Source organism: Pantherophis guttatus, chromosome 5 (assembly GCF_059756535.1).
Source record: "Pantherophis guttatus breed Tessera chromosome 5, ASM5975653v1, whole genome shotgun sequence".
NCBI lineage: Eukaryota > Metazoa > Chordata > Lepidosauria > Squamata > Colubridae > Pantherophis > Pantherophis guttatus.
The window spans coordinates 49,883,988-49,904,052 of record NC_142067.1 but is presented as its reverse complement, the minus strand read 5'-3'; the positions used below and the strand labels follow the sequence as shown (position 1 = coordinate 49,904,052).

General features: G+C 34.5%; 2 protein-coding genes across 7 annotated transcripts in view; one reads left to right on the top strand and one right to left on the bottom strand.

Annotated features, from left to right (window-relative positions):
• The window catches only part of APP (amyloid beta precursor protein), a 120,693-nt gene extending 114,563 nt beyond the window's left edge, over positions 1 to 6,130 (top strand). For all 4 annotated transcript variants that reach the window (XM_087895051.1, XM_034427326.3, XM_087895050.1 and 1 more), the window contains 3 exons: positions 2,730 to 2,830; positions 3,496 to 3,642; positions 4,863 to 6,130. In XM_087895051.1, the coding sequence (XP_087751177.1) occupies positions 2,730 to 2,830; positions 3,496 to 3,642; positions 4,863 to 4,964 (350 nt within the window). In that variant the 3' untranslated portion in view covers positions 4,965 to 6,130. The remainder of the gene's footprint in view (positions 1 to 2,729; positions 2,831 to 3,495; positions 3,643 to 4,862) is intronic.
• Positions 6,131 to 7,624: 1,494 nt separating this feature from the next.
• Positions 7,625 to 20,065, bottom strand: part of GABPA (GA binding protein transcription factor subunit alpha) — an 18,036-nt gene continuing 5,595 nt past the window's right edge. For all 3 annotated transcript variants that reach the window (XM_034427452.2, XM_034427538.3, XM_034427628.3), the window contains exons 5-10: positions 19,405 to 19,650; positions 18,041 to 18,235; positions 14,493 to 14,549; positions 13,400 to 13,540; positions 11,692 to 11,884; positions 7,625 to 10,135 (exon numbers count right to left, since the gene is read on the bottom strand). In XM_034427452.2, coding sequence (XP_034283343.1) covers positions 9,907 to 10,135; positions 11,692 to 11,884; positions 13,400 to 13,540; positions 14,493 to 14,549; positions 18,041 to 18,235; positions 19,405 to 19,650 — 1,061 coding nt within the window. In that variant the 3' untranslated portion in view covers positions 7,625 to 9,906. The remainder of the gene's footprint in view (positions 10,136 to 11,691; positions 11,885 to 13,399; positions 13,541 to 14,492; positions 14,550 to 18,040; positions 18,236 to 19,404; positions 19,651 to 20,065) is intronic.

Here is a 20,065-nt window from a genome sequence, read left to right as displayed (position 1 = left end):
GTGTTTGTATGTGTGTGTGTGAGAGAGAGGGGTGGGGGGAGGGGAAGAGAGGAAAGGAAGGAAAGAAAAGAAAGAGAAAGAAAGCTGGGAAGATCCATGTCATCTAATTCAGATACAGTTATCTGCTACAGCACAGGTGTCAAACTCCATTGTGTCATCTGACATATCGCAACTTTTTTTGCCTTTGTGGAGCCGGGATAGGCGTGGCCTGAGCATGATGCATCCAGCCTTTGGGCTGCCAGTTTGACACCCTTGTCCTACAGTGCCCTATGCTTGATCTGTGTTTGTTTTCCTTTTTTTGCTCTTACTCAAGAGAGAGATTACTTTAACAAACTCAGCAATGTGACCTCAATTAGTTCATTAGAACCTCCCAGCCAACACTGCTGCTGAGTGATTAAGTTTCAGACTGAAAGCTTTTTTTGTCAGGTACACAAACTGTGCATTGTCAAAAAATGATTTTCTAAAGAAAATTACAATTATATTTGTAAGAGATCACTAACTATTATTTTGCTAACTAACTGGTATGTTGCTAAATAAGGAGTGGTATAATTTCAAAAGTTGCTTCTAAACATTGTCTCAAAATGTGGATTTTCTAAAAAAAATTTTATTGACCTGCATCTCAAAAATACACTAATTACACTTCACATTTATTAGATTTATTCCTTCAGCACATTATGGCATGTTTATAGCAGTCCCTCATCCAGTTTTCACCATGACCCTGTGATATAGAGTAGTAATTTAAACAATAAACTGTTGAAGAAATTGATGTCTTTAGTGGTTAGATAAGTATGACTCCCTAAAGAGTCACTTGAATATAATGCTCAAATTAAGGTAGTAGCTCACTGTTGACTCTGCTTCTCCACTATTAAACTTAAGCATCTAGCTTTCACTAGATAAGCACAGAAAAGTGTAAATTAATTTAGCAAATACACTCTTTTTAGTCTGGCAGCTATGCATTGATCTCACTGGAATAAAATGGAAAGTGTGAACTTTTGCAAGCTTTACTTGCATCCAGAATGTTTCGATATGAACATATAGTGGCACATTACTTTTGTAATGTTGAGCATTTGTATTGATTTATATTGCTACTTAGCAAGAAATTGCGAACTGCTGGTTGCTGCTGTTAAAAAAACTTCTTTAAAGATTGACAGATACCCCTATTTCCCCATCTATTATGCAAGTAGCAAAATTTCTCACCCAACACAAATACATTTTATGGCATAAGCCACCAGAGCCTGGCTTGATTGTTCAATGGGCAAACCTGTTGTAAACCTTTTTGTGGCATCAGATCTTTGGCAAATTTGCATATATTTGCCTTATTAAAACATATTACAGTAATATAAGGGATCATCTAGGAAGAAATGAGAGAAAAAGTAATATGTATTTTCCGTGAGGAAAAACATTGCTATAAATAACATTGTTGTGGTTCTTCACACACTCAGCCACATTGTTTAAACTGGATTCAGAGTTTTTGTCCATTGATTGAGTCCTTCCCAAAGACCTGAGAGAGGTGTTGTTGTTTGATGGTATTAAAAGGTATGTCACAGGATGTAAACTGCTTCAAGTAAAGTTGCTTTTTGCAATTGATTGATGGAGATTTTGTCAATGGCGATGGTGTTAAAATGGTGTTCCAGTTGTTTTGAGATTGTACGTAACGGTGCTTATCACTATTGGTTCTATCTTTGCTTTCGTTTGCCACAGTCATTCTAATTCTATTTGTGCGTCTTTGTATTTTGTGATTTTGTCTAGTTCTTTCTCTTCTACTCTGCTGCCTCCAGGTACTGGAGTGCCCACTATCCAAACATATCTCTTACGAGATTTCTATATCTCATGAGATTTCAAATTTTGATAAAATATCCCATGTAAACAGTAAAGTCTCTTGTCGCCACAACATAATTGAGATTTAGGAAAGCAGTCAAACTTGATGATTTCAACAGAATTTGAGGAAGAAAGGCTTGAAAGAGATTCTTGTTGAGTACAATTATACAGCTGTATGGATATATTATCCCTTGAGATAGAGACTCCATGCTGTTCATTGCTCAGCTATTTTAACATTCTTTACATATGTTACATATATCAGATTTGGTTCATATAAGCCTAGTTAAATACATAAATAAATGGCAACCTTGCTAAAATTCAGCCATGAGTTAGAATTACCTGTTACTAATTTAAATAAGAATTAAATAGCAGGATATAAATTTTATTATTCATTAGCAATGAACTTTTTACTAAGAAGTGCCTATAAACCAGCATTTTACAATTATATGCATTTATAGCTTTAGGGCCTGATTGTCCAACACTTTTTCCCGCAATGAGCCACGAATGTTATTTTGAACTTGTATTTTGAGAAATGAAACAATATATAATGAAACGATGTAACCGCAACCAAGATTCTCTATTTATGTTAATGTTGGATGTCTCAGTGGGCCAATTCAAACAGTCAGGCACAGCAGTCTCAGTTAGTGCCAGGAATAAGACTCATGCTTTCAAGCTTGCTCCAACTTGCTCCAACCTGGCCTCTTTTTCCTCTGAACACTGTTTGTAGTCTCTAAATTACTTGTGTAGTCTTTTTCTTTATTTCACTGTTTAACTCTACCTTTCACTCTCTTAATTTTTCACTTGCATTTCTTAATATTTTTCTGTTGGTAGCTGTGTTCATATATGATGTTCATATAACTATGTTCAAAAGTTTGTTTTTAGTCATATCTTGCTTTTTTGGTTTCATTCAGGCTCTGGATTAACCAATGTTAAGACAGAAGAAACCTCAGAATTAAAGATGGATGCAGAATATAGACATGATTCAGGATTTGAAGTACATCATCAGAAACTGGCAAGTGTAGTCTCCATTCTTAGATTCAATTTAGCTAAAATTAAACAATTTGTTTATGAACCTGTTTCATATAAATTTCTTTAAATGTTGTCCTGTGATTACTGAAACCTTGAGAAACCATATTATCTTAAATTGTAAGATAACATTTTTGTAGTAAAAATCTTACACTTTATTATGTTAGATTACATTGTTATTTTATGTTATATTTTTATGTAAGAATGTGGTATATAAATTTTGGGTAAATTATAAATATGAGTGATTTTTGTTTAATCATCATTCATTTAGCAACTACTCAAAATTACAATAGTGTTTAATGAATAGTAATTATAACCAGACCTTGTACTTACAACCAGTAGTCTCCCTCAGTCATGTGAACATGATCTGGGCACTTGGCACCCAGCTTGCAGTTATGACATCACAATATCCTATGGTCACATGATTGTGCTTTGTGACTTCCACAAACAAAATCAATGGTGAAACCGGCACCTTTAAAATATGAGAATCAGACCGTAATAATTTGCCTCAGGAAACAATATTTAGGTATTTAATCTTGTTCACTTTGGAGAAATTATTGGATTGTACATTGCAAATGCATCATCAAGCTAAAAAATGCATTGGAAATCATGTTATCTTCTTACACGATAACCTATTATTTTTATGTTTAGGTATTCTTTGCTGAAGATGTAGGTTCAAATAAAGGTGCCATCATTGGACTAATGGTAGGGGGTGTCGTCATTGCCACAGTCATTGTTATCACTTTAGTGATGCTAAAGAAGAAACAGTATACATCCATCCATCATGGTGTAGTGGAGGTAAATGAAACTAATAAATATTATTCCATACATTATTTCAGAAGCAGACAATGCTAAATAGATTTAAGTCCCTCTGTGTAGATTATGCATTTAGTAGAATGGTGTTAACTTTTATATATGAGATATGTATATGAGATATGTCATCTGTATCCTTAATATTCTTATTTTTAGTATGAGTCAATTTCTCCAGGTTAATATTCCTATGTTGAATACATAGACCTGTTCTCCAAAAGGAAGCTTAAACTTAAATTTTGGTTGTTTCTATATATCAACCTCATAACAGCATGAAATACATTGTCTATCTCTGTAGTCTTAAGGTATTAAAAAGGTATATCTCACCATTTTAAAGATATTAAGTTACAGAATGTTTAACCAAAGAACTGACTGTATTGTCTTTCTGCATAGCATCTATTGGGAAGTAAAACAGAGTGAATGACAATTCTGATGCTTTCCAGAACCAATCCTCATTTGAGTGTTTGTAATGTTCGAAAGAAAATTAGTAGTTCAAAAGAAACTACTAATTAAAACTAAGTTTTATCAGTGGCACATCTAAAATATTTTTATTCATCTTGCCCTTTTTTCTAATGACAGATTATCAAATTATGAAAGTATCATGTCAGCCCATACTATAAACAAATTGATTAAACTGTATTAGTATTAGTGTTATTATTATAACAAGTAAGCAATTATATGACAAAATTTAAGTATCTTGTATGTAGACTGGCCCCCATCTTTTTGCCCTTCAAGCAGTTGGTGAAGATTTTAATAAGGCAATAACATTTTAATATATTTAATTATTTTTATGATTGATTTAGCTTTGCATTTCTCGAGTTGTACAAATAAGGTGAATACTAATGCTGGGAATGAATAAATAAATCAACAATTGTATCAATAGAAAAAATATTTGTAGCTCAGGGTTGAACTGTGAAGTCCTTGGTGCTCTCTCAACTTGATGGTTTTCTTGAGGATATGTCATTACCAAACTAGATAACATCATCAGTGCTAGTAGGGAATGGGGTTTGTTGTCATTTTATGTATTAATGGCCACTAAGATATAAAATAACTGCAAATCCCACTCCCTACTAGCACTGATATTACCTAGTTTGGTAACAAAACATCTGCAAGTAAAACAACTAAGCTCAGAACACCAAAGGCCCCCACAAACAATTGTGGCCTGTCCATGTTTGGCTTTGACTGTAGTCTCCTTTGTCCTGCTCTAGGTGGATGCTGCAGTGACACCAGAGGAACGTCACCTTTCTAAGATGCAACAAAACGGCTACGAAAATCCAACCTACAAGTTCTTTGAGCAAATGCAGAACTAGAACACCATAGCAACCTCATGAATTGGACAGCAAAGTGATTGCTTCACTGCCCATCGATGTTCAGCTGAAAGTAATATGGAAATAAGCAAACAAAACAATGTTTTATTATTTACTCATTATCGCCTTTTGACAGCTGTGCTGTAACACAAGTAGATGCCTGAACTTGAATTATAAAATCAGTAATGTACTTTCTTGACATTTCAGTCTTTACACTACATTAATGAATGTTTTTGTGTACTGTAAAGTTAGCTGTACTTAACTAGTGCATGAATAGATTATTTCTTGATTATTTATCATACAGCTCCTTTAGCCAGTTGTATATTATTCTTGTGATTTGTGATGAGCAAAAAAAATCAAGTCCTAATTGAAATATACTTTAAGAATTGATGGGGGATGCTTTTTGTGTATGTGGGATTGAGCTGCTTCTCTTCGCCAAGTTTTCCTTTTTCTGCTTACTATGCATTTAAAGACAAAATGTTTTGGAATTTTTTTTTAGAAAGTATTCCAGATGAGTTATTTTCCTCTGCAGTTGCATTTTATTGTACAGATTGTTGCTTCTGCTGCACTAGTGATGTAGAAAATCATGGGAATACACATTTGTTTCTTTGTGCCTGTTTTATGTGCACACCTTTAGGCATTGAGGGAGTAAAGTTTTTTTGCCATGTACCTTTTCATCTAAAAAAGAAAGAAGGAAAAGAAAAAAATATCATGCCTGTTAATCATGAGCACTTTTATACCAGGGCAGGGTGAAGGGGAAGGATAGGATAGGATGGGAAAAATGCCTGCTGGTTCAAAAAAATTATAGAGAACCTACAAATGTTTCTGCAGGATAATATACAGAATTGTTGCTTATGAATTGATAGCTTTCTATACTGTGTTACATAAATAAATTACAAATAAGATTTTCGGGCAAGAGTTTTACTTGGAGAAATTACCTTTTGGGAGGAATAATTTTAATAATGACCATCAAGTGGGAGGGTGGGGGGGGGAGTTAGGTTTTTTTTCTTCTGCGAAAAGACATGATTCATAGAATGTCTTCTTTAAATACAATAGATAAAACTAGCAGTGGGTGAGAGGGTGTTTGCCTTGGCATGCCTTCCCTCTAAAATGTCTTTTTTCAGTTTGTATAATAGTGTTTTAATGTAAATAAATACATTCCTGGAGGAGTTTTATTGTATTAGTGTGATTCTGTGATAACTATCCTATATTACTTGCTGGTTCTTGTACACTTGGTTCCATGAAGAATGCTCAGGCATTTCCTGGTAAACACCAAATTGGGGAGGCTGAAGCTCACAAGCTCTCTTTAATGTAGTTATATCCGAGTGAGTTCAGTATGATTTACTTAAGTAATCATAAGTAAATGTACTGTTAGATTACTGAAATCTTCTCAAATTTTCAAGGTTGATCATCTTCTGGTAACAAGGATATTTGTGGAAGCAGGGGATTAACTTTTCAAGAAACATACTTTAATTTTTGTAAATAACTGACAAAAGAGGCTGCTGCATTCCGGTATGCAGAAAGGGATGTAATTTTAGTCAAAAAACTCCTGGTTCACTGGACGAACATATCTTCTATGGTAATAATGGCACACAGATTTAGTAATTTTATGATATGCTGAGCCCCTGCTGTTTTACAGCCACCTATCCCTTGCCACTGAGCAATCCAGGAAAAAACTCCAAGAGTACTTTTTTTACCTAGCTTGAATCATCATGTTATTTTCTTCTGTATAGTCAGGAATATACAGAATTATAGATTTTGTTTTCCTTAAATGTAAATTTACACATACAAGTGCAGTTCTCAAGCTGCACAGCATCATAGCATCAAAGGCAACGGAAAGAAACTAATTCAATTTGCAGCATTTGAGCCGAAATTAGTTAATTTGCTCACAATCGTAACTGGAATGAGCACTGCTATTTTAGAAGGATGCATGTTAATTAAAAATTTTGATAACCTTTTGCTTCCAGTCTAGGAGTCTGATAATTAAGTATTCTGTTCCTGTTTCTTTATTAAATAAGCTACCTAACCATGCTTGACACCAGAATAGGGGAGGGGGATTTATAGGATGACCTTTCTCCTAAAGTGCGTTGATTGTGATTAGAGCCTGTATTTGCAAAGATTCAGTACTTTCATGATTTCATATGAGTTGTCTATTCTGTATCTCTCAGTTCTATTGCAATTACGAAAGACTGAACATATATTAATTTATATTTTCTATATATTGATTCTTCTATTGGAGCAGTGAAATATTAAGAGCTTTCTGTTTGGATTAATGCTAATCACTAAGTATACAAGGCGTGCAGTAAGAACATTTTATATTAATTAAAATGCATTTTACAAAAAAGCCTATTATATTAATTTGTCCAACAAGGAATTGTTTTAAACACGTTTTTGTAAAAATATGTAAAAGCCATTTTTAGATCAAACAGTTTCATGTTTTCAATCTAGTGTATCTAGGGCATTTATTGTTTATAGAACAATATTGTTGTAAAATAAAGTTTCCAATTAAAGTAATCATAAGAAAAATATTTCTGCTAGTTTTGAACTAATATAGATCAAGGGCCCAAATCTATTGATTATTGACAACAAACCTAAAGCAATCGGTATCATTGTTCAGACCTACAAAAACTATGAATAATTCATATTTGGACATATAACCAAAATTGCTGTGTAAAATTTTATTTTTTTACTTTTACTATATTGACAATTTTATGCACAAATATTTTAGCGTAAAAATAGAAAATAATTGTTTCATGTAAAATTACCAAAACATTCAACACAAAAGGAAATACATAATTTTAGAGCACATGTCCTTGAAGAGTAAAAATGTATGCAAATCCTCTATTTTACAAAATTTGGGAATATACGATCTATATTATTCTTCTGACAGCCACACAATGCCATTTCACATATAATATTCCATACCCTTGTACTGAAGACCTCAAATTAGTCACAGATTGTCCCTCACAAGAAATACAACAAAATATTTCTAACTTGTTTTATCCTGTCCGTGGTTCTGTTATAAGCAAGGCTTAACATACATCAGCACTATAAACTGGAACAAATGTAACAAGTGCAGCAAACTTCTAAAAGAAATACAATGAAAATGTAAAATTCTGGAAAAAAAAAATCAATGTATATAAAAGAGAGGCCGTATGCCATGTTCCTTACTATGGCTTATTCTAGAATATGCATAGCTGAGAGAATATAATAGCATTAACTAATTTGTAATCAGAGTAATCTGAGTCAAAATGAACAGATTTATAAATATGAATGCATAATCTGAGCTACGTTGCTTGTTATGCAGTAACAATCCTAAATCTTATATTGGCATAGAAAGAGTGACACTTTTTTTTTGTTCTTACTAAAATGAAATATGAATTCTTGATAATATATTTCAAATGAACAATTCTTTATAATTATTGTACAGATTGGAAAAGAAAAAAATAACAAAATATTAATAGAATTTAAACTATTTTGTATTCACTACACATCCGAGTGAATTGGATTTAACTGGCCACAAGATTACATGCTTTCTTTGCCCAAAATGATCCTTAAACACAATATATTCCTGTATATTTTTTTTAGTAACTTGAAAATGAGTAAATAAAACCATGAAGTATATCTTAGAAACTAGTGGAGCTGTTACAGTAACAGCATCTCTACGACTAGGATGCTTAGAACTAAGTCATATTGTATGATCATTGCTTATGGAAGCATGATATTCAACTAAGTGAATTGTTGATAAAGGATAAAGATTCTATTCAACTTGGCTATATTTTTGATTAAGTGAACCATAACTTTTAATGGCCTTAATTCATAATATTTATACCAAACTAACCAAGAGTAATAAATATATCCATGAATGTGTTTCCCAGTAAAAAATAATAAAACAGGTGCAAACAGTGCACTATTGTCAGCATTTCTGGATTTCAACTGGGTATAATTTTAAAAAATATTTTAAATTTACAGGACTATTGTTTTGTCAATATTTTTTTATTTCCAAAGCATTAAAACAAAGCTTGGAAACCAAGTAATTTAAAGAAAGTATTTTTTTTTTGACACAGCTATTTATATAACTTTGGGAAATCAAACTCCATTCTTTAATTCTATTACTCAACAAGAAGGGGTTTCTTTCTGTGATTAACTTAAGTCTTCAGTTGAAAAACAATTACAGTGCAAGTATAAAAGCAGAAACAGCTGATATACTCTGCAGTGTAGATTAAACAAAGCAAATTTATTCTTTGGATGAGAGACAAATTTCAAGTTTTTAATTCCTACAATAAAAATGTGGAAATCCTTTTTGTGCCAGACATTAAGCTTAATAAAATTTCTCAAGATAGTTAAGCATTTTCCCTTCAAACACACATATTTATCTACAGATATCAAAATACTCATAATTGGCTTATTGGCATTAAATTTGGATTTCTCTTTTCAGCAGTTACCTTTTTTCTTGCTATGGGACAAAGAAATCACCTTTATATCAATGTTTTTCTTACAACCTGTCATGCTTAAAGTTATAATGAGGATAGCTAACAGAAACTGTTCTAATTTTAGAAATTTATTAACATAGCATCTGAAGAAGTGCAGAGACCAATTTTTTTAAAAAAAAATCTGACTGTTCTATATGTGAATGCTTTACTTTAAGCTCTGAAAAAATAAGCAATGTAGCACAACATAATACCAACATAATACCAGATCTTCAATTTCCTTATAATTCCCAAGCTCCTTGCTACAACCTGTATGTCTTCATATTGTAGAACCTGTGGAGTGCCATTAACATTCATGAAATACATCTTTAAGTGAAAAAGGCCCTAATTTATGAGCGTTCCTTGTAGAAAATCATGCATCATATTGAATTGCCAATTAATAGATGCAGTTCTAATTTTAAAACCAGAAACTGCTAAGTGTAAAAGAATGTTGTCAAGCTTTTAGGTCCTAGTCCTCAGTTCTCTTTTTCTGTTTGCAGAGATGCTGTAGCCAATGCAACTGCTGTGACCGGTTGTGTAATCCCATGCAGTTGCATCTTTGCCAGTTTCTTTTGTTCACATTCTGTCACCAATCGATTCAGTTCAGCTGCACTGTACCCAATGAGAGTCTTCAAGTCACACACAAACTTGTATACAAACCTTTTGCCTTGTACTTTGCAGATCATGTCACCATCGTAGTAATACCTTCATTGAGGAAAGGAAATGCAACAAGAAGACAAATGGAAAGTAACTAAACCTGGCCCATTTTTTAAAATTTGTAAAATTTGTCTTTTGCAATAAAATTGATTATCTTTTTTTCTGTGATTCCCTCAAAATCTGTGCCAATTCAGAAACTATAAAGCAGTGAGATGCAGGTGGCACAAAACATTGAGAAGCACACCCATATCATGTTAGATAATCTCCATTTCATTTAAATTTTAGCTTAACCAGCCTTTATAGCTGCCAGAACTATGATTTCCTGCATATTCAATATCACTATCGAATTATTAAATAATGTTGCAGCTAAAACATACATTAAAACATACATTTGCATGATTCAAATAGCCTATGATGATATTTCTGTCCATCCTCATATGTACTGGCACCATGAAAGACTCCAGTGTTCAGACTGGAGAATATTTGGGAGAAACAGAATACAGTGGATGTATAAAATCTGATAAGGGGGGGGGGGAGCCACTAAAGCATTTAGCACAACTAAATCCTTTAAGTTGGTAAAAAGAAAGATGGTTCCCAAACTCTATTTTTAAGAAATATGTGGCCCTTTCTGTAAACAACTTCCTTTGTCTTAACTGAGAGGGAAATCATGTCAGAGTCTTATTGAAGCAGCTTGTAAGCAAGTTTGCAGGCAAGTAAATAAATATTTGAAACGAACAAGCCATATATTAGGAGTATCTTTATAAGGAGCAACAGAATGTGAAGCTTTTTAGTTGAAAGAAATATAAAAGGATTTTCCAATATTAGGAAAATATTTTCCCATTGTCATATTGTAATTTGAAGCTATAAATGATACCAATTGAAGATGGAAGATTGAAAACTCCACTGAAGATGAAGTATTTTATTACAGAATACATTCTTTTAACGTAAGTTGTACCTATGTTAACATTTTTTATGTGGATACCTCTGCCTTCTGGAGCCACTTTTCTCCCGAAATCCAAAAGGTTTTCCCACATTGTGTTGGGCTTTGGGAAAGCCTTTTTAAGGAGGCTGTATGGCAGGGTGGTTTATGATGTACCTTTTGATTTATAGTGTTTAACTGATTTTGTTTCCTCAACATGAGTATTAATCATTTCTCTATTCTTGTTTTTTTATTTTAATCTTAATTATTTATTTTTTAAGCTACTCCATTGACTAAAAAAGGCATCTTGAAGGACAGATCCACTATCAAGGCAAGAATCAGATGAACAAAACTTGAGCCCAACACAAGAAAGAAATTTGTGAAAACACTCACTTCTCACAATTTTAATGAAGATAAAATAGAGAGGAAAAGTAGCAAAGAAAGCTTTGCTGAAAAGTCAGCTGCAACAAATTCCTCCTGTGCTTCAACCATTTTGATGTTAATTAATCATTTAATTTTGAGAATTGAATCCAATATACATTTTTCTTTATTTTATACTGCTGCTTAGATTATAAGAATCTAATTGGATCCTATAAAGCTTTTATCGATCATGTCTATTGTTCTAGAACTTTCAGCTGAAAAGCAATGCAAGAATGCTATAAAATCAATCGAGTTTTTAACTTACCGTAAAGCACGACTGAGTTTTTCATAATTCATTGTAGGCTTATTTTTACGTTGTCCCCACTTTTGGGCAACTAGTTCTGGTTGATTTAGTTTAAACTCTCCTTCGTCACCGACCCATGAAATGCAATCTCGGGCATCTTTATCAGTCAGAAGCTCAAGCAAGAATTGCCATAACTGGATTTGACCATTGTTTCCTATTATGATTAATGTGCAAATATATATATATATATATATATTAAGTATTTCATCTGTTATAAAGTTAAGGCAAGCAGAATAAAATAGTAAAGATAAAATTTAGGTAACTGTATATAGGTAATCCTTACTTACCAACCACAAGTGGAACTGGCAACTCTGTTGCTAAACAATGTAATCAGTGAAATGTCATGTGACCACTCCAAAATAACATGTGTTATGGCTGCAGTCACTAAGCAAATTACCTGTGGTCATTAAGCAAGATACCACATGATTGCAATTGCTTCCTTCCAGCATTCCCACTGACTTTGCTTGTTGGAAGCCAGCTGGGAAGGCTGGTGAATAGCATGAATATCAATCATGTCACTGTGGAACACTATGACCATCATAAAATATACTGGTTGCTAAGCAGACAAATCACAAATCTGTGGGGATGCGATGGTAACTACAACTTTGAGGACCAGTCACATATCTCCTTTTTTGCACCATCATAACTTTGAACAATTGCTGAAACAGCAGTCAGTAAGGAAGGACTATCTGTAATCTACTTAAAAAGAAGAAACTAATATAACAATAGAAAATCTTCATCAAAATTTAAGATCAACTAAAATGTCAATGAAGAGACTAAGCTTTTTACTTATTAAAATTCTACAAGTTAGAATTCAAGTATAAAATATGCCAAAATGTTTTTTACAATTTATATCAGCTTTCCATAGTTTGGATATGCTCCACAAGTTACAACTTACTTCTGCATCACCATTGCTGAAAATCATAGGAATAGACAGATACATATCTGCAGATCAGGCAGGTTGAAGAAGATTTAACTCAATTAAAATATTTCTTAATTCAAAATTTTAGTTAATTCTAATGAATACTATTTGTGAAGTCTTGCATTTCAATCTCAATTTACAAAATTACTTAACAAAAGTGTTTAGTGCTGCTTGTAACCATTCATGATTGTAACCAATGATGAAAGTTCATACATTTTAATAAAATTTGTTAGTTGGGAAGGTGCCATCAGATTCCTGATTAATGTGGCTCTCCTACATTTTCTATAGTAGAAAATTCTTGAAGAGACTTACACCAAACTTAAACATAAATTTAGTGAGAGATGATTAAACATCCTTGGGATTGAAATCTTCTGAAAGAGTTACTAACATTATTTTTTTTAAAAAATAATGGTAGTGAAACTATTTCAAATACTTTTTGAGGGGAAGCATTAAACTACAATAAAAAGTTCATAATTCATAAATAAATAATTCAGTCCTTCTGAAACAGATGCTTTCTCTTTATTGGAGAAAATATTTAATTTCTCAATGAAATATGGATGGAAAATTAAAATACAAGAGTAATAAAATATAAAGTGTGCCTTTATATAGTTTTATATTTCCAGAAATTGCACTTCTTTTCTAGATTTTCACAAATGTCTGGCAACATAGGCATTTCCCTTTAACTTCAAAATCATTGTCTGTCTTTAGAATAATAATTAAAATAATTGCTTTAATAAAAAAAAATACCTGTTCTGTTACCAGGTGAACTTCTATCTTCCCCTGAAATCCTTGGAGCTCTTTGTACTTTTGCTGCCTTTGCACTACTATTAATTACTTTAATGGTGGTTGGAGTAGAAGGCTGAACTGAAGCTGGAATAATCTGCACAGCTAGAGAGGACAAAGCATCAGACAATAAATTTACAAATAACAAAACACATAAATTGCTATTTCCACCATAACAGAGACGACCTCTCAAGATACTAATTTTTTTTGATGGGCAATGCATAATGTTCTGCTTAATATGATGTAATTAAAAAGGAATATACAATGAATCAGCAACATAACTAATGTTTTATACTAGAGGCATTATTTCTTAACCCCTTTATCTGTAACCTGTACTCTACATGTAAACTAAAAATGGAATTTAAAGAGACAATTTTGAGAAAGTACAAAGTGGATTTTATGTCGGCTTAACTCCTGGTGACTCTGGGTCCTACTGAATCTCTATCACTGATGTTATTACTGGCCTGCCTGAAGTGAATGGGAGTTGGAGGCATTGTTTTGTAATGGTTCTGCTCCTGAGTAGGTAGTTTCAGTTTATATTCATGGAGAAACAGAACTAAAGGCCTTACTAACTCCAATATGAGCTCTTAGCTTTTCCCAAAGTATATCCTATTTTCCCAACAACTCAGAGATTAATTCATTAGGTAAGCTTCTCTTCAACTGATCTGATGACAAATACTAGTGCTGTAACATCCAAGGTCAAATTAGAGATCTAAAGAAATGCCTGAACCTGTACTTGGAGGCTGTTGGTTCTGGATTTGGCAATAGGCTTAGAAAATATTCTTTCCAATTAAGTTATTTTTGGGGGGAGGGATATAAATTAAATATTAATCAACTAGGTTTTCCAGCAGTAACATAATTTTAGTTCAAGTATAATTACATGAGTATATCTGCAGAATGGACTTTTCTCAGTAAAAAAATAATAATTTCAATTTAATTTAATTATAGATACTTTAAATTACAGATTTAACTTTATAAAAGTTGTTTTTGTTTTTATAGTTTAAGTCTCTAATTAAAGTATTTTTCTTTTGTAAGTATTCAAAGAATGACAACTTACGTTGATCAATAGTAACTGTTGCTATTTCTCCAGAGTGTTCCTGGCTAGCTAGTACATCTGCAATAGATAATAAAGACAAAATTTTGCTATTAAGAAAATGTTGTTGCAATTGATAAACAAGGAAAACAAAGGAAAATATAAAAAAGATGTGAGGATTTTATGTACAGTATTATAAACTGAAGATAGGACAAAATAGATTTTGTTTTGTTTGAAGCCAGAAGAATTCATTACATTATTGTGTTCTGGAAAACTGTTTCAGATCAGCCATGGTTTGGCAGGACTGAAACACCAATGCTTTAATTGTTCTGTGTTTTAGACAAAAAAGAAAAAGAAAATTTAGATAGAGCAAACAGGGCAAGGTTGGGAAGCATTACTCCCTCTAACCCCCTCTAAAACTCTCAGAATGGCAAATCTCACTAGTCTTCCTTCCCAACTTTTCCTTCCCTATTTTCTCATGCAATATCCCAACACGCATATCCCACCATATCCCTGCCCCCTTATTTTCAGCACTTTTACTCATCATCTCAGCTACTACCATAGCTTCAGCCAAGGTGACAGCACAAGATATCCCAGTGCTCTACCTGCCCCTCCATCTTCCCAGCATCTTCCCATAGCTATTACTGCTGATACTCCATAATACATATTCTAAAAGCCTGATCATCCCCCAGTATCACAGTGCCTTTTCTTTTTCTTCAGCTGCTACTGATATCCCAGGAGAGTATATCCTACCAGCCAACTTTCCCATCAATTTTTTCACCCTTCCTCAACTTAACAGACTCTTTGGCTTTTTTCTTGATTCCACCATCACTACCACGGCTACCTGAATAAACTCCATTTTACTCAAGAACAAGGCAACCACTTCACTCTATGCATGGATCAAATAACCCAAAACCAGCTATTCTATATCTGGAACATTTTGTACATCCTACTATAAATATACACTGTAAACCTTTATATACCTATTACATTAATTACATTATAAATTCTATAAGACAATTTCAGTTCATACTTTTTCTTTAAATTCCCAGTCTTTTTCACCAGTTAACTTCTGCTATTGAAAATGCTTAATTATGGATGGATATGTTTTTGTTAAGAGGGAGAGATGTATTTATTTAACTTTGTATGGTTGAGAAAGTGGATATTAGCTAGATTCCCAATGTTATCTACCTGTCAAATAACATTTAGTCAGGTGACTGGCTTAATGTTTATTTGATACAGGACAGCCATCTTTATTTATTTATTTATTATTCGTATTTCTATGCTGCCCAACTCTGAGGACTCTGGGCGGCTTACAACAAAGGCAATATGAATAATATACAATAAGAGACATTAAAAAACCCATACACACCGCTCATGGCCGGATTTTGCAAGTTTGCAGCGGCGAGATCAATAGCCCCAAGCCTGACGGAAAAGCCAGCTTTTCATCATTTTCCAGAAAGCCAGTAGGGTGGGAGTGGTCCGGGCCTCAGGAGGTAGCTGATTCCAGAGAGCTAGGGCAGCCACAGAGAAGGCCCTCCCCCGCGGACCCGCCAGCCGACATTGTTTAGCTGACGGGACCCGGAGGAGGCCAACTCTGTGGGATCTTACCGGTCGCTGGGAACTATGCGGTAGAAGACGGTCTTGAAGATAGCCTGGCCCTAAGACATATAGGGCTTTAAAGGTAATAACCAACACCTTGAATTGTGACCGGAGACCGATAGGAAGCCAGTGCAGCTCACGGAGGATTGGTGAAATGTGGGTGTACCTAGGTGCACCCACGACCACTCGAGTGGCTGCATTCTGGACCAACTGTAGTCTCCAAACACTTTTCAAGGATAGCCCCATGTAGAGCACATTGCAATAATCCAACCGTGAGGTGACAAGGGCATGAGTGACTGTGAGAAGAGTCTTCTGATCCAGGTAGGGTCGCAACTGGTGTACAAGGCGAACCTATACAAAGGTCCCCTTGGCCACAGCTGCCAGGTGTTGCTCTAATCTCAGCTGTGGGTCAAGGAGGACACCCAAATTGTGAACCCGTTCTAAGGGGGACAGCTTCTCCCCCCTCCCGAGGGCTAAGGATGGACAATCGACATGGTCCTTGGGAGGCAATACCCACAGCCACTCGGTCTTGTCAACCCAGACAATTCTGAGCCTGTTGACTCCCATCCAGACTCTCACAGCCTCCAGGCACTGGCACATCACATCCACTGCTTCACTGAAATGATGTGGGATGGACATATAGAGCTGGGTATCATCGGCATACTACTGACATCCCACCCTGTATTGTCAGATGATCTCCCCCAGTGGTTTCATGTAGATGTTGAATAGAAGGGGAGAGAAGACCGAGCCCTGAGGCACCCCACAAACAAGGGGCCTAGGGGTCGACTTCTGTCCTCCTATCAACACCGACTGAGACCGACCAGAAAGATAAGAGGAGAACCGCCATAACACGGTGCCTCCCACTCCCAACTCCCTTAGTTGGCCTAGTAGGATACCATAGTCGATGGTGTCAAAAGCTGCTGAGAGGTCAAGTAGCACCACGATAGAGGAAGACCCTTGGTGGGGCAGCGGACTAAAGTGCTGTTAAGTAGCAATTAGTTGCCAGCTGCCTACAATTACTGCGAGTTCAAATCTCACCAAGCTCAAGGTTGATTCAGCCTTCCATCCTTCCGAGGTAGGTAAAATGACGACCCAGATTGTGGCGGCAATAAGCTGACTTTGTATAAAAAGAACACCGCTTAGGGGGAGCCAAAAGCCCTACTAAGCAGGTATATACAAAAGTATGAAGGCTATTGCTTAATGCATTGTAAGCTGTCCTGAGTCTCCGGAGGATCTGGACCCTTTTCAATCTGGCTTCAGACCTGGCTAAAGCACGGAAATATATATTATATATATAAAACCCCCATCACGGGCTCGCCAGAGATCGTCCATCAGCGCGGCCGAAGCAGTTTCTGTGCTTTAGCCAGGTCTGAAGCCAGATTGAAAAGGGTCCAGATAATCTGTTTCATCCAATGTTCGTAGGAGCTGAAGTCACAAAAATGACTTTTTTACTAAGCCTTGAAAAGTGACACTCTATGATCTACTCCTTTTTGCAACAGCAGTTGTTTTATGCTTGGTGGGTGTGAATGGATTAGATTCACAGATTCTGCCATTATATATTTGATTTTATGAACTGTGGTAGCTATTATTTTGTTGTAAAGCTTACTGTATGTTTTGAATTCAATTTACAATGGTGGATACTGCTGCTTAAAGTCAATTTCACCTGGAACAGCAAGCAAGCAAACAAACAAATACCGGTAAATAAAACATTGGGTATCCTTAGCATTATACAAAATTGTGCATTTTTATTTAATGTCTGCTTATTTTTCAGAGGTGGACTGAAATCTTTTTAAAATTGTATAAAATTGTTTTTGTAAAACTGCAAAGATAGAAATGGATTATAATTTCACATAGCCAAATAGCATTTAAATTCATATTTCATGCATACATTGTCTGAGAACTAGAATATCCACAATGTAAAACATTTATTTACTTTTTAAAAAACACACTTGCTAAGAAAACACACATACATTTTCGAAGAAGTTCCAGATGGCTCCATAGGATTTCTCCCCGAGGGACTCTTTGGAAGAAATCTTCTTGGCTGAGGCTACACAGTTCTCTTCCTGGAATGCTAAGTGTATTGAGGTCAATGTCTGTCATGCTGAATTCCTTCATCACCCATACAACCCAATGCAGTACCTGATCAGTTGACCATTGTACTGGATCTAGGAAAATAGAAAGAATTCATTTTCCCAATGCTGAAATATGACATATTCTATATAATGTACATTCTGCAAAAATAATTAATCATAATCATCATAAAATTCCAGCAGAAAATAGTCATCAGCAGAAGCAACTGAAAATTAGTAGGCTCAAATCTAATATATCATTAATTAAAATTGCAATTTCTTTCAGAATCATTTGGAATTCATCACCTGAATCATCAGTTTTAGGAAAGAAAAACTTTATAACAAAATTGTGTGAGTGGTCCAGAACAGTGTGAGTCACAGAGAGGATGTACAGGGGAGGACACTTACCTAGCAACTTGCAATCTTCCCTGCTGGTTTCCCCACTAACTTTCTGGAGGAGTCAGCAGAAAAGTTTGCAAATGGTAATCAAGTGATTGCATAGGGCTTGGCAACCAGGTGTAAAAGCAATTTGCCAAGTGCCGAAATTGCGATCTCATGACTGTATGGGTGCTGCAGCAGCCACAACTTTAAGGACCAGTTCTAAGTTTATATATTGAGTACCATCGTATCTTTAAATGGTCACTGAACAAATAGTCATGAGTCAAGGACTACCTGTAATGCTATCCATTATGTTTTCAACAAACATTGAAGCTGTTAGTAAATAAAATTCAGTATCATAATACATTCCCTCATTTACAAGTTCAGTTGTTGCATATCCATAGGCTATAAAAACTCATGTCTGTTGATAGTAACTGGATAGACAAAACAATGTTTGATTCCATCTATGGCAATTGCTATACAGTAATTAAGTTTCAATTTTAAATCTATAAACCACATAAAGCTAAATAGAAGTACTTGCAGTGGATGAAACAGGAAGATCAAAATGATATTCTACTAAATAATTTGTTTTAGAGTTACATGCAGAGCCAGAACATTCCAGCATTCCCCAGAATGTTCCACTCTTCTATCATAATGTACCAACCTAGACTTTGCAGGAGTGGTTGAATACAGAAATAAATTTCCCATAACACAGATGGTTCATGATGTTTTAGACATGGTCTAAAATGGCACGTTCTAGAAAGTTTACTTCTAGATAACTACTAAACTCAGATGACCCTATCATCATATTTTGAGAAAATGAGATGTATGGAGCAATAGACTTTGTACACCCCTAATTCTTATCGTTTAATGATACAATGTCTTACCATAGGGTATTCCTAAGCGTTCTTGTTCTTTACGGTACCCTTCTAATGCTGCAGCCCATCGAGTTACTTGTTCTGATGTTTCATCAGATATAGTGGTAATATGTTTAGTTCCATCTAATGTTATTACTTGAGTTTCTTCAACAAGGTGTGCTTCAGTTTCAGTGTGATGGGCATCTGGATCAATCACTACCTCAACTGTTTCGACCGGTTTTACAATTTCAAGGATGTTTAACTTGGGATCCATTCCTATATACCGAAAAAGAAAGTGACTGTATATACAAACATAATATTTATAAATAATGAAATAGTATGCTACCTAAATGTAATATTAACATAATGAGCAGGATTATTACTTAAATTGCCTCTTCAAGTGCAGTTTTTATTTAAAAAATCATATGCGGAAAAAAGTTATTAGCCTTTATTCTCTACAACGATAAATTTCATTTTTAATGGTATATTATATGTGAAATATTCCTATATGAACTAATTAGCAGAGGATTTCATTTCAGTTTTTTCAAAGTTATATTGCATCTCTCATGAATCAAGAGAAGGGAAAGCAAGTGAGAGAAAAAGTAATGATGCCCCATGATACTTTCATAAACTGTCCATATCTATCCCAGCTCTCCATTATGAAACTTAGGAATTATTAGGAACTGGTGCC